Below are 16,069 nucleotides of genomic sequence, written 5' to 3'. Positions count from 1 at the left end.
GTTTGGTGTGACGGGGATTCGAACCCGCGACCCTCAGATTGCGAGTCGAGGATTGCTCACTTGGCCTTTTTTGTAAGTTTTTTTTCATGTAACCAATAACCAATTTTAATTAACTATCTGGAAAATATGTAACTTAGAAAGTTACCTTCTAAGTTATTGACCATCAGGTTAATGGTATTATGTGTACACACATGCATACAGTAGTTGAAGTTTTGCATTTCTGTTTTCGTTAATATTGCCGCCACCACAAACTCTTGTATTTCTATTTTGAATAAGCTTAAGTGTAATCTAGGTGTTTTCACAATATATATGTTTCTTCTGATATTTTATTTGTGTTGATATATTTTTAGAGATGTGGGAACTTAACTCCCTCAGAAATGAAACTAGAGTTTTGTTACAATTTTGTGCTCTTATCACTTGAAAATAATAATACTTTGCTGACATAAGGATGGTAAGTTTTGTCAACTGTTCTTAGTGTTGGATTCTAAACTATGTTGAGATTTAATGTACTTTTTGTACTATATCTATTACTAATTTTAGATTTTTACCTGCTACTGTTCTACTTACAATAAGGCTGTTTGAATTTTTGTTTCAATACATATTGGTATATTTTGATGTAAGAAAGTTACTGATAGATTTGGCTTGTAAAATGTACTGTTTGTGGAACATGTTGGTGAAATGCAGACATGAGTGTAGAAAGATGATAGTGGGAATGACATTTATGAAGTATCTGTAATTTTTTAAAGTGATAGGTGCAAGCCTGCTGAAGTGATTTGGCAATTACAAATTTTTTCAACACCCTTCCATTCTCCAGCTTTTAAAACTTGTATAATAATCAGTGACTCCAAAAGATTGCTTGAAATGCAAGGAAGCATCTTGAAGTAGTTCCCATGATGCCTCAAATTAATTATTTTCTTGCACTTGTTCATTTGAAAAGAAACTACTCTCTCATAAAGGTAACATATAAATACAATGCTTTTATTATCCTTTACTGAATAAGGGTAATTGAGTATGATTATTCATATATATAAATAAATTCTGATATATATATATATATATATATATATATATATATATCATAAATATTTTGTGTTCACATCTTTGTTTTGGTTATTTATTTAAGGAGAGGGGTCTCTAAATTTTTCATGGTGTATTGTTAATGAATATAATTGTTTTTGGTTTTGATGTGGAACTTCATAAATGAAATATTGTTTTAACACGAAAGCATTGTTAGAAGTAAAACAGTTTTTTAATTTCTTAACTCCTATATCTCCAATTTAGATTGACCCATGAACCTCGTATTTTCTACAGTCATATAACTGCATATGCTAGAGGCTCTGTAAAGATAGAGTGCTACAGTTTAAAAATTAGTAAAATTTAACTTTATTTTAAAATAGGCAAACAAAAGTTATTAAGTTATAACTTCAATGCAACCCCACTCCTGGAAACACAAAGTAATCACTGGGAAGTTTTGGTTTTTGATTATCACGAATATTGACAAATATATATATAATTTATGTGAGTTAAGTAAATCTGAATTTACAACTATCTCTCTCTCTGTTAAATATATATAGATAGAGATATAATGAAAAAAATTTGTTTTTATTGGGAAAAGTTGTTAATAGATCTTGCTAATAGATTTATGACATACAAAAAAAATCATTTCTAAATATAATTGTCAGTAACATTTGTGATAATGGTAATTTTTATTACAACCAAGTTTATAACATATTCAGTATCTGGCCAAACCTGAAGAGTAAGCAATTAAACATATTCTTGAGAATAGAATATACTGAAGAATGAGAAATAAATATGACTAATGTTAAATGCATAAATCTTTTTATCAAAACAAAGGAGGCTTTTTCACCATATGCACATGTAAACAAAATAATGAATGTGTGTATGATCAATGATCTAATACTATTTTGTGGTATTTGATTGTTATGGTTTTTTTTATCATATTTCATATTTTACAAAAAAACTAACATTATACATTGTGTTACAAATATAATTAAATTTCTTAGAAATAATGAGTTTTATTTCTTCTGTGGTTAATTCTACATCAGAAATGTCACATAATATTATAAGTCATAGTGTTAAAAATAACATATCTGACATACCTTTTAATTTTCAAAATATTTTGTAAACCTCAGAAATAGATATAAAATTAGTTTCAACTATCATCTATTACTTATTTCAGTCTTGTGATGGCTGTGACATCTGTTACAGTTATGATAAAGTAGAATGCATTTTTTTCTGAATCGAATTATTTTTAGTGTATTAACTCCTTAAACCCAAGCAGGCTCTGCCAGCATCTGGTTGAAAATCCCAATTTACACCTTATAAGGTGACAGCATCTAATAACATTGACATCTCTTTATTTTAAAAGTAATTGAAACCATGCTATAATCCAGTTTTTATAAGTAGACCGGAAATTGTATACGGTATGGTGATAGTTATTAGGATATCATGAAAATAATTTTGACAGAACGAGCAAAAAACTGATGGATTTAAAATGTTAAATTAAAGTTTTTGTTTTAGTTTAGACGAAAAATATAACATGCTACTGTAAATATTTCCTAGTAAGCCTTTGATACTTAGTCATGTTCTTTGAATGGATTTTGTTTGTATTGATATGCTTTTTGTTACTAAGATTATTCCATAAGTTTGATGAGCCAGCTACTTGATTCTTCTAAAAACAGTATACTTCCTGCAGTGGAGTTGATATTAGCAGTTACTATGATAGGATAATTTTGTTGGCTGTATGGAACTGTATAATCATAGTTTTTATCTTTCTTTTTTTTTTTAAAGAAATTTTCAGTGACATTTTTTTTGGAGAGTTATTACTTAACTCAAAACATTTTTATGCTGCTCTGTGGGAAAATTAATATCAGTTATGTGAAACTTCGTAGCTTAAGTTCTTAATAAAACAAAAAGTCTTAAGTGTTACACATTATAGTTTACCATGTAAAAGTAATAAAGACGCTTCTTCAAAGTTGCATGGGTTAGATGTTGTAATGGACCTCACATCACGACAGGGCATTTAATGAAGTATGTATATAAGCGTGTGTGTTATTTAAAAGGATGTAATATAAAAGCAGTCAAAATAAAGTTATATGTTTATGATATACAAAAGGATGTAATGAGTCACTATTAGTTATACAGGTCATTTAAACAGTGTAAAATAAAAGCAGTCAAAAATGCTTATATGTGTATGTAAAAGCAGTTAATAATAATCATCTATACATGTAATGACTAGCTGTAAGGCCGCCAGTGGTACAGCTGCATGTCTGGGGACTTGTACCACTCGAAACTGGGTTTCAATACTCTTGGTAGGCAGAGCACAGATAACCCTTTGTGTAGCTTTGTGCTTAATCACAAACAACAACAATGACTAGCTGTACTTAAATTTAAAGTAATGTTATTTAACAGCAATGAAAAATGTCTATTTAATTGCCATCATATCTGAGGATGTAATTTAAAAGTAGTTTATAATAATCAGTTTTATACATGTCATGATTAGCCATATTTGTATAAGATATAAGGCAGTGTGGTGTAATAGTAGTCTAAAATGCCTAGCTGTATGTTTATATACTTTAAAGTTATCTAATGTAACAACAGGTAATATTAACTAGCCGTTCACTTTTATGACATTTGTTACATGTAATGCATTTGGTATTTCTTTATGCTACTAAACAGTTAATAACACAGGCCTACAATGGTTTTATTGTCTTGAAATTTTTACATGTTCCACAGTAATACCTGTATGCTGAATCCGAAAATTATATCCATTTTTTATCCATCATGTACAGATTTTTCACAAAAGGCCATAATCCAATACATAAAAGAAAGACCACAACACATAGTTGGAGACTAAAAAACGTAGATTTCACAAAAAAAATCAGGATGAATGAAGGTGCATAATCATTGGACATAAATGTTCTTCCCTTTTCTTGATTTTGTTTGTATTTTTGTTAACAACCATAATAATAAAAAATGTTCATTGTGTTAAACGAAATAATAATTTGATCTAAGTAAGTTTTTTTTTCCCAATTTGTAAAACATCCTTATTATTTTCAAAATCTGCATAGCTGAATTATGGAAAATCCATTATTAAAACCAAAACAACTTTTATGAAGTTTAAATTTGCAGGCCTGTTGTAATTATTAATATTTTTCAATGGATTTAAATTTTTATGAATTTGGGTATTTTTCTGCAGTGTCAAAATACAATTCAAGGTTTTCATTTTACAGGTTTTAACAAGACCTTCTGCAGCTAATAAGAACTTTCCCTTCCATGTTCGGACAACGCAGGTAATTATTTACTGTAAAATTCAGCTGATCAGTTTTCCCAGATCCAAGAATTTGCTGAATGTGAGCATAACATCATGATTAATAATTATGTTTATATTTGAATAAAAAAATCATCAAGAATCAAAGAGGGAAGTAAAAAAACTGATAAGATCTATATGAAAAACAACACATTTATTGCAACTGGTGTTAACTAAAGATTATTAGTGTTCTCAGCAATACAAGTGTAAATAAATTCATTTAAAAAAGCATTTTGTTTTTTTTTTAGTAATTGAGTATTGTTAACTGAACAGACATCTTATATCATCCACTTTACAGGTTGACATAATGCAACATAGTAGAAATGTTCGTGTTGAAGATAACTCCATTGACGATTTCATTCACCATCCATATGCTCCGTCTAACTCTGTAAACTACCAGTTAAACTATACATATTTGTTTGGCATTCAGGGTCAAGAAGCAACCATGGAAATGGTAAATATGGGCTAGATATTTTAAGTATGATATCCAATTTGATTTTTTTATTTTTGTTTCAGAGAAAATGTGTTAAAGATGAAATCCTTATGTTTCTCATTGCTATAAAGAATTGTGTTTTTGTCAGTAGTATGTGGGATTGTTTTACTAGTACTACTATTACATTATATATATATATATATATATACATCATCTTTAATTAAGGCAAAGCTGATGAGCAACTCAACAGCATTAATAGTTTTTTCTCTCATCCATTTAGGAACTACAAAGTTTGAGATTAAGATCACTACTGGGCCAGAGAGAAACCTAAATGAAGTGATACAAAAATGACGGTTATTTGATATTAATACACAAGCCATACTTGTTCATAACTGCTAGTATTTTAGGTTTTGTAATACCATATTGTATGGTATGTTAAATGATGACAAAATAAAGTACTTTATTCTAAAACTTTTACATATGATAAAACTTTAACATTCACTTTTGCATTGTACGAATTTACACTTCATCCATAATATGAATAAAAACATGGCTGTGGTAAACATTCCAACTAAACAGTTAGTTAAAAGATTAGAGGAATAATCAAGATTGAAATGAAATTTTAGACACCTATTAATTTACATATGCTATGAACATTCTGGATTAACAGTTCACAGGCACCCATCCTTGAAAAAAAAAAAAAATTTCATGAAAGATCAGACTTGCCAAAACTAATAGAAAGATTGTCTTTAGAAAGTCCACATTTTATGATCACTGGCTAAGTTTCAAGATAGTTCAGAATCTTTAATAATAGTGAGAAAAATTGATCTTCAGGAAACTCATAAATGTATAACAACAGATAAATGGCATTATACATAATGCTCTTAAAACTACTATAATATTAGAATCAATAGATAGATGGATGATAAGTTGTTTAAAGTCTTAGAACCAATAGATAAAGTATCAACTAAAGGATTAATTTTTTTAGAAACATCAGATAAGTATGAACAGTAAGTTTATAGTCTAAAAACCAATGGATACACAATGGAAAGGTTAGTTAATCTTTTCTATCCTGATGGCAGTACTAAATATTGCCATTTCTGAATTTCCATTCATAGAAAATTTGTTAAGTCAAAGATGTCACTGCATTTGAAACTGTAAAAGTAAATCCTGATTACTAATGAATATTTCTTAATGTAAATTGAATTTTTTAATGGCAGAGCTATGCAATATGTGCATTACAGTTGACCTCAAAATCAGGTTTCACAGATGCTTATTCTACAAACTGCACTGGTTTTGTGACCCAAAATTCATCAGTATTTTTCTTTTGTTCGTATATTATCTTATTAATTTCATAAACTAAGTGATTGTCCATAAAGAGAAATTGATATTCAACATTCAAGTCAATTTTATACATCCATATTTTGTTTTGTTTTTATCAACTTGAATTCAACAAACGTACACATTTTTCAGTAGTGATAAACATAATCACAGAAGTAATGATGGCATGCAGAAGCCCATAGTATTGAAAGAAATTTTCCAATAAAATATATGTTGTTAAGACTAATATAAGTAGGTTTACACACTGTACCTTAGTTATAAAAGCTTTTTTTGTATTATTCTCTTTAGAAATTATTACTAATCACGGTAGTGCTTAATATGTAGGGATGGGCCGGGAAAAAAAATGACCAATGCATATTATGTATTGCTCGTCATAATCTCAAATCTCTCTTATAACAATCAACAAAACTTTTATATACACCTGACTTAGATTTTTGAAGTTCTCAAAAGCTATTAAGACCTTCAGCTTAGGCAAAAAACATCACTAATGTAGTGAACTAGCAAGTAGCATAACAGCCAAATGTTCTGCTGATTATTCTGATTCTGGTGTCAGTAGGACTAGCATTTTAACTTGGGGAATGCAGAAGCAGTATAGCATTTCACTAACTTCAACACATGATGTCCATCAATACAACTCATCACACGAAGCTAAAACTGCTGCCATTAATTATACAATATTCATTGGTATTGTTTAGAAAAAGGGGAGGAAACAAGTAATAAAAATTAAAAAAAAAGAATGATGTAGGGATGGCAATGCCAAAAATGACAGAAAAAAGTTAGGTATGAATACACAAAACCATATGTGTATTCATAGGGTTAATTTGAATGCCATAGTTAATTTAAAGGAAGATGTAACCATTTGGATAATAAGAAGGTTAGAGACAAACCATTCTAATATAGATAAGTAGGAAAGTTATAATTTGCACACATGGACACATTGAAGATCAACAGAATGAGAAAACACTCATAAATAATCACTAGAAAGGTTAAAGATTGAGATAGCTCACAGAAGATCATTGGGAAGGTCATATTATTTAAGTAAGCTTGCACATGAAATCTCTTTAGGAAAATCATAGGTTTTATGCTCTTATAGATGGTTAGATAAAAGTTCAAGAGCCTAAAATCAGCAGGTAGACCTTTACTAGGGAGATCAAGGTTGTATAATCAGTATCTGGAATAAATAGATGGGTAGTGATTTGTTAATTGTAACTTAAGTGGGAAATTTTGGTACATCATATATAAACTTCTTAATCTTACTAGAGTAAAAAACATGAGATTTTTACATAAAGCTAATATTCTATTATGAATTGTGATTTTTTTGTGATAATTGTATTTTTCACTGGATTATATTGTATATGTTCTAGAAAGTTACTATCCTTGTTATTAGTTCTTTACAGTGTTTAAAAATATGCATTTACATTTCATTACTGTTCTGTAATTTGCTCACTATAATTTATTTCATTTCTGAATGTTATTTCAGGAAGGTTGCTTGAAGCAGCAAGTACAATGACCCTTCTTCTCCTGTTGATTCTTATTGCAAAGGGATACACTATCACAAGAGGGCGTCTGAGATCAATGACATCAGCTAAAATAGGAATATTCATGACATTATATACAGTAATATATTCAGCATTGTTTATATATGAAAAAAAGGTACATGAAATAGTGAATTTTATCTAGTGTAACATAACTCTTATCATTTTCATTATAAAGTAGGGTTTGAGCTGACTGTTTAAATTATTTAACAACTTGGTAATCCAATTTGAAAATTTTTGTCCAAAACTGAATACATCTGTACCTAAATTGTACAATAAACTGTATAAAATCATGGGTGTGAAACAAAAGAAGATTAATACAAGTAATTTAAGTTTATATTTTTTTCTTAAAATTTTATTATTATACATCAACAAAAACTAATATTGTCACAAAATGCTTTTTAATTTATGTATTCATTAATATGAAATCTCACCATAAAATTTTGCAGCTTTTGTCTTTTTACAGTGCATTTTCCAAATCAGTTACAGCATATATTTGATATTTATACCTATCTGTAAGTTATACACAATATTTTATGTATATTACAAAAATATAATTTAAAACAATTTCATTTAGTTTGCTGACACTAGGCACAAAAGAACACAGGCTTGTTGTCATAAGATTCCTGAAGATGTAACAGTAAACTAATTGTATCCATTTGTTCACTTATTTACCAATTTATTATTGTTGGACACCTTACTATTAATCATACTTAGATTTTCATTCATTTTTTTTTATGTTGTTCTGTGTCACTTTTGCACTTAGAACACCAAATCGTGAGTCCATTTTTATTATCCTCCTCCTTCTATTTAATGTAAGAATGAAACAAAAAATTACCATCTGGAACAACGTGGAAAAATATGATGTCATCCATTACTCTGCATTGTGATGACTCTACACGTGAAAGAGTTTGTTAAGTATGCATGCACTAATGCATTAAATGATTTGTAATTTGGTAAATTTAATATTTTGTTTTACTTATAAAACTTTACACACATTTAGTGTTTGGTGAATTTATAAGTGACAACTTAATCTGTGTAGCATATTGATATTAATGTTGCAAACATAACCAAAAAGTTTTTACATATATTTAGTTTTTATTGAGCTTATAAGTGAGAACCTAATCTGAGTAGCATATAATTATTGTTGCAAGCATAAATTAAAACTTCAGTTTTGTCTTCTTAATTATCTTGTTTGCATTGTATCTAGAAGAAGAAAAAAAGAAATACACAAACTTCACCTCCTTGTTTCTGATGGTTTTAAATTAGATATTTCATTGAATATTTAAGCTTATACATTAACCTTCACATGATCTAAAGGTTTGGTACTCTTAAAGCAAAGCCCAAGAACAAGTTGTTATTCATATGCTTAATAAAAGACAAAGATATTTCTGAGACGATAACTCACCTTCTCACATAGCTTAGCTATCTTCCTCGTGCATCTGCCTAAGAGGTTTCCATACTCTAGTCATGAGGTAACTCCCATCTAATTTCACTTGTTTGAACATGAAATGCACTGGTGTGTGCTGTCATCATCATGTGACAAAAGCCCTCCACCACTAGGAGTATGACACATCCTCCATGCACAGTAATTCCTCCTGTGCACTTGTGATAACTTCATTCTTCTCCTTGGCATTGTATTGAGCAGGCATGTTTAAATTTTCTCATTTTCGTTTTCTGTGGGTTTTGCTTCAAAAGCTTTACTTTTTTTATTGTGAATTCACAAGTATAAGTGACTTATATTTCATCCTGTATGAGTGATGTTCACACATAAGCCTTCTTCCTAATGTGGCTTCTGGTGGCTCATTCACTATTACGACACTGCAGCCAAATTCTTTCTCCTCAATCAGAATTGTACTATTGGACTACCACTTTAACTTAATTTGCTTTGGGTTGTGCCCTACCATTCAAGAAATGACCTTAACTTTCCAATCTCTTTCTAGATTTCTTTTCCAGGTATGTCTCTCTCCTTATCCTTTGTCTGTGTTCTTTATTGTTTCTCATTCTTTACTCCACGATTCACAATTCTTAGGATTCTTCTTGCTTGTTATTAGGATTTATACTGTTTCCTTTCACTAATGGCTCTTCTCTCACACCTGAATGTGTCATTCCCCTCATGTTTGTGACTACTGTTATTGAAAGTTGTAGACTTTCTTCCTTTTCTTTTCTTGATTCGCTCTCCTTGGTATCTTTTTGGCCAGATTAGTGATTGGACCCTTTACCTTCTATTTCATTTTCTTGTTCCCCATTTTCATTTTTTTCTCACTACCCTCCTGCATTCCCTCTTCTAACTCTGCCTTTTATCTGAAGCACTTCATTGTGCTTCAGATGAGTTTTCTTTAGATGTTTGTGCCCTTCTTTTTGCCAGCTTAGCCTGTTCCACTTCTTCTGTTCTATCCCTGCTTCTTTTGTTCCCCTGCTGTTGGGAATCTCACTCAGGTTACATTCTTCTTTACTGTATTCCTTCCTCCTATTTCTGTACCTGGGATTTATCAGGCTCCTTTTCTTTACCTCAATGTCTTCCATGGTGTTCATTTCTCCCTGGGGGCCTGGATTGACTTTACACATTATCTTCCCAGGTTTTTCTTCTTTCTTGACCTGGTCCTTTCCTCCTGTTCTTAATGTGGATCAACCTTCCCCTAACCTTCTCATTTCAGGTTCAAGGCTTTCCTCTTTTCCTAGTCTTCCCTTTACCAGAAATATACTTCGTCACTCTTCTTGTCAATGACCATCAGACATGTACTAGCCTTTACCCGCAATATTCATGGCCCAAGGCTGACATTCCTTTTCATGCATGATTGACTTCTGTTTGCCCTTTCTTGGGTGGTTTCCTCTTCTCACACCTCCCTTCTTTTTATAGGTGGCTATTCAGTAGGAGGGGGGTGACTGAAATCTAAATCCTTTCTCTTGCCCACTCAAAATTTGGTACTTCTGGGCATTTTCCTAATTTCTTGTCTCAGCTGAGTTCAGCCTTCTTTTCCTCACCTGCTAGCTATGGTGTATCTGGTCATCAAGTTTTGAGGTTCTTTTACATTTGGGGACTCTGGCTTCATTGAAATCCCTCATTTCTTTAGAGCATGCACATGTGCCTTCTACAGTGGACCATTTGGATCGAAGGATTTCTTTCTGAGATTCTGTTGCCCTCATTTGGGAACTTCTCCTTGAGGACTTGTCATGGTGACTGGTCTATGCCCATACTTCTTCCAGCACTTCCTTACTGCATCTCAATGTGCTTGACCTTCTTACTGTTTGTTGGGCACAATTCCTGTTCATGCCTCTACTGGTGGATCAATTGATCATGTTCCACTTAGTTCATTCCACAGTTTTTTCTTGTGTAAACTGTCTGAGGGACATCTATTCCGGAGCCCTTTTCTTTTGGGCATTGGATCTACACTTCTGGACCCATTTACTCTAGGTTTGGTATATTTCCTGTCCTTTGCCATGAGCTTAGAACTTGTTGGTGGGCTGCTTCTCGTGGTTGGGCATGCTATTCATGGATGTTTTTGACACCTTTCTCTATCCCGGGCTTCCTTTCTTCTGGTCAACTGTTTGTCATACTTTTGCTATGGATGTGAATTTTCTCAGTCAGCCCTTGGCTTACATCTTTCTATTTACATATTCCCTTAGTTGTCTCCTTTCTTGGGTCCTTGCATTGATAAGTGACACTCCTTGTGGGATCCCATTGTTGATGCATCTTTAGCCAGCTCTACTTTGGTTTCCTCTGCTTCTTCACTTATCATTTACCCTCCACCCTTCTTCTACCCAATTTCTCTCTCTTTTGCTTCACCCTCACATGTCCATTTTTCATCGTGGGATGTCTTTATGTGTGGGATTTGTGTGATTCATTGCCCATTGGGCTGGACTTCCCAATAGTGTGACATTTTCCTGTTACCCTTCTGTTGTGTTTATCTATCAATGAAAGTGGTGGGTTTTTCATTGTTGCTCCATCTGCCACTCCTTTCTTCCTGACAGTCCTACTGTGAACCACCTTTCTGTCTCTTTACCCAGCTGTTTGTCCATGCTTTTTTCAGTCTTTGCCTTTGTTGGTTATTGGGCAGCATTGTTTTTGGCATTTTGCTTTTTCCAGTACCACAGTATGTTTCTTCCCCTGTACTCTTCTCTCTGTCATGCCCCTTTGTTCTTCTCTGACCTCTTCACCTGACTCCTGTTCCTGGCTGAGACTTTAATGGAGACTTGCATACTCTCATGCATGTTCAGTTTGAGCCATTGTCTTCTTCCTTTTGTATCATCTTTCTCTCCATACTTACTTCTACTTTTTTTGCAACTGTGATTATCATCATTCTACTGTCTGTGCAATGGATGCTTCTTGCGCCTTCTTCCATTGCTCTTATATACATCTCTCCTTGTACCGATCTTCCCTTCAGACTTCAACTGCTCAGGAGGGTATCTGTACTTGCTCTCCTAGCTTCCTTTCTTCTGGCTCACTGACTTGGTATTTTTTATCTGGATTGTTCCTGTGTCCTGTTTGAGCTTTTGAGTGTTCCTTATCACAAACCTCTCTCTTTTGGTGTCCCTACTCTGGATTTTCTCATATTCCAGGAATTTTGTCTTTCTCCTTTATTGGATGGGCCTGTTAACTTCTTCAGTTGGTTTGCTTGTCTCTGGTTATAGATGCTCGCAGGCTATTTCTTCTCATTCAATTCATCGCTTTTCTCATTGTCTCGTATCTCAACATCACTGGCTCTGGGACGAGATCCTCCAGGTGGGCACGTGGAAAACTTTCAGTGCATATGCTTCTCCTTCTCTACACCATCTGGCTGTTTTCTCTTCTGATGGCTTTAGGCTTCCACTGGTCACCTTTTATCAATCACCTCACCTTCTTTGAGAGGAATTTGTATCATTTCCTTTCTCAGGGCCCCTTTTACTTTCATAGGATTCCATCTGGTGGCTGATGTTGCCTCCCGGGATATATTTACCCAAAATCTGCATTGAACTAGGATAATGGAAAGCACTCATACCAACTGCCCCAGCTCTACCAGTGCCCACATTGAGATGGGGCATTCCACAAGACCACTAGTGGTATACTCATGGTATACATATGTATTCAATTGTATGATCCAGATAGTACCTATTTCATGAACTAGCATGCAACGTAAGTCTGCCACCCTTGCTGCTTACTAGTTCTTAGCTGCTGGGATGGAGGACCATGGAGAATCCTCACAGGTTGGGCTCAGCACAGTGCAGTGAGAAGTGGGACAGTGGTGATACTGTCAATGTAGTGCGGATCATTATTGTAAAACATAATGCATACCACTCATGCCTTCCTCCTGCAGTCTGAGCCTGTTCAGTTGAGGTTAGCACATAATGAACAGCAAATATGATCCAAAACTATTGCACCCTCCTCATGCAGCCAGAGTCTGTTCAGTAGAGTTGAGATGAGCACACACACACACACTATAGGAAATCATACAGCATAACTATTGTGCTTTTCTACTGCAGCTGGAGTCTGTTAAGTAGAGTCAAGATGAGCAACACTGTACAAAACAAAATTTCATATCTAAAGTGCCCTTCTGGAATCTGTTCTGTAGAGTCTGTTCAGTAGAATTGAGGTGAGCACACATTATACAGAATCGTAATGCATCACTAATGTGCCTTCCTCCTGCAGCTGGAATCTTCCCTGTAGAGGCTGTTCAGTAGATTCGAGGTGTGCATGTACTATAAGACACCATACTGCATAACTAATGTGCCCTACTTCTGCAGTTAGAGTCTGTCCCACAGTCTGTACACTATAGTTGAGATGAGCCCACATGGTATGAGCTGAATGCACCCAAACCACACTACACATACTGGCTTACTAACCACTTGTGTACAAGTGCTCAGGTGGTCATGTTTTCATTCCGTGTGTGCCTGCGACACATGGGATTTATTTGCCTCTTCCCTTCTTATATTCAGGGTGAAGAGTATTCCCTGGTTGAGATGAGATGCAATTTCCCACGGGTGTGCCCCTGTGGAGCCCGTGTCATCAGTGGTCACTCTCCATGGACTTTCCTTCTGGTGCTTTTTGAAGGAAGCTCATCTAGGTAAAATTTTGCATTGGCTCCTCCACTAATTCAGTGTGGTATTCTAACTAAACTGTGTTATTTCCAATAGATACTCACCTCATCACGCATTCTTACTTGACCTCCTCACTTCTGATGCACATTTTATGTCATGCCTCATCAAAGAATGAAGCCATCATGAGTGCATAGGGGAGTTACTGCACATAGAAATTATGTTGCTCTCATAGTGATGAAGAGCTTTTGTTGCATGATTACATCATCAAGCACCAGCACAGTTCATGTTAAAATGTAAAATTAGGTGGGAGTTGCTTCAAGGCTAGTGGCCTGCAAACCATTTAGGAAGATGACTAAACTGTGTGAGTATCTATCAGAAATACATTTTTCAGGTAAGGAAAATGTTAACTTTAAACAACTGTGAAATTTCTTATGTCAATTCCAAGTCCTGAAAATATTCTATATTTGAAATCAATACATTAATTCTCTGTGCATTCTGTGGTATCTGGAACTCTAAAAATGGAAGAGGAAGGGTTAGAGAGTTCAAAACTTATAAAATAATTGGTAGCGAAAGGTCATGGCCTTACTTATGACTGATTTGATAGGATTAGTGGTTTATTGAATATTTAAAGCACCTGGGGTTAGTTAATGTTTGAGAAGATAGAGGGTGGAAAGGTGGTTTGAGGCTTTCTTTGTGTATGAGTTATTTGAATAGATTAAAAGTTTCAGGACTTATTAAATACTATTTCAAAGCTTACTGAGCACTTGAGGGGTGAAAAAGCTTTGGGGCTTAATAATTTTGTGGGGGTTGATCTGATTGTGTAACTTGAATAATATTTTGCTAACTTAATAATTTGTAATTTTTTGATTTGTCATTAAAACATCATGCATTCGAAAAATTATATTTTTGTATGATTTATCCAAAACTGATAGTTTAGTAACCTGTTTCAATCTTCTCAAAATCACTCGGTTAGAATGCCCATTCAATTGACACACATTAAAAGCTTTCCAAATATGTATATAGCATCAAGCATTGCATATTCAAAAATGATATGTATCCATAATTTGTATTTTGGAGAGAAACAGTTTATTTCTGTAGGTAATTGTTTGGCTTTTGTAAGATCACTGTTTAATAAATGCTACTACATTTTTAAATGTTTTAACTTCTTGATATATGATATTTTAGGTGAATATAATTTACATTTTAGGTACTTGTAATTTCTTGCAGTAACTTCTTGTACTGTATTATAGGTGTTCGATCCTGGAGAAGTGCTCTATATATATGATAGTCCAGCAGGGTATGGATTAGTGGGCATGCGGCTGGTGGGATGGAGTTGGTTTGTCTATGCTACTGTTTTTACCTTGTTGCATTACCCAGAGAAATCAGCTTTTTATACAAAACTCTTTCTCATCTACACACTTTGGTAAATAAACTGTTCCTATGCAATAAATGCAGTAGAAATGTATAACACGTGTAATATTACTATACTCAACTTCCAAGAGAAAAAGATTATTTCATGTATTGTAAACTTAGTTTTCTTTATATCTATATTTAAAATGTTACATAAAGCAGTATGTATTAAAACAATAGCTAATTGTGATCCATTTAACTGTAACTATAAACAAGTATGCTATGGATATGAAAATTAATGACAAATACAGTATTTACTCAGCAAAAAAGGAATTATTTATGTTTTTTCAGAGACATTACAGATAAACAATTAGAAATAATACTTCCTGTGACTTAACGCTTGTAAGAAGATAGGTAAAATTTAGTATTTCCACGTAAGCATAACAGGATATCTTATAGTGTTAAGTTCATTTTATTACAGCCATTGACAAAAAATATTACATAGTTGAAAAGTGAGTACCTTGTATATCTCATTCATTTCATTGTATATTAGCATGAGTAAGGATTTGAATGTGGAAGCTAGCAAGTATTTTCTTTTTTACCATATAACCTTTAAAGTGTGCACCCTTAATAACTTCAGACTAGTTGAATATATATAGATGTACTCCAACAGGGTGTTCAAAAGTATTCTATTTAAAGAGTAAATAAAACCAAAATTAAGAGTAACATATATTTTTATTTCTTTCTTCTGAAGGTCATGCTGTGTTGTATCCTACAGAGTGCCTAATTTTTCTCATGATTCATGGTATGCGCACGTTTTACTGACGTCATGACAGTACAAATTGCAGTGTTAAACATGCCTTATGTGATGTCATTTTAGTGTCTACTAACTGACTGACAGACAACACACTACTGCGAGTGATTAAAACAAGTAACCCCCTCCAGGTGGCTTTCGGCCTCCTTTGAGGGAAATTATGAAAATATTATGCATATGTCTTACTGTTAATTCTAAGAATCATATTTTTAGTGACCACAGTGATACGCTAGTTCAGATATCTGATCTTT

The 16,069-nt window shown here is 33.2% G+C and overlaps 1 protein-coding gene across 1 annotated transcript in view; it reads left to right on the top strand.

Moving 5' to 3' along the window:
• LOC106467251 (transmembrane protein 145-like) overlaps positions 1-15,877 on the top strand; it is a 61,987-nt gene extending 46,110 nt beyond the window's left edge. The window contains exons 8-9 of the mRNA XM_022396114.1: positions 7,585-7,757; positions 14,905-15,877. Coding sequence (XP_022251822.1) covers positions 7,585-7,757; positions 14,905-15,081 — 350 coding nt within the window. The 3' untranslated portion in view covers positions 15,082-15,877. The remainder of the gene's footprint in view (positions 1-7,584; positions 7,758-14,904) is intronic.
• The last annotated feature ends 192 nt before the right edge of the window (positions 15,878-16,069 follow it).

This window comes from Limulus polyphemus, unplaced genomic scaffold, assembly GCF_000517525.1.
Source record: "Limulus polyphemus unplaced genomic scaffold, Limulus_polyphemus-2.1.2 Scaffold78, whole genome shotgun sequence".
NCBI classification, from domain to species: Eukaryota; Metazoa; Arthropoda; class Merostomata; order Xiphosura; family Limulidae; genus Limulus; species Limulus polyphemus.
This window is presented reverse-complemented; position numbering and strand designations above follow the sequence as displayed.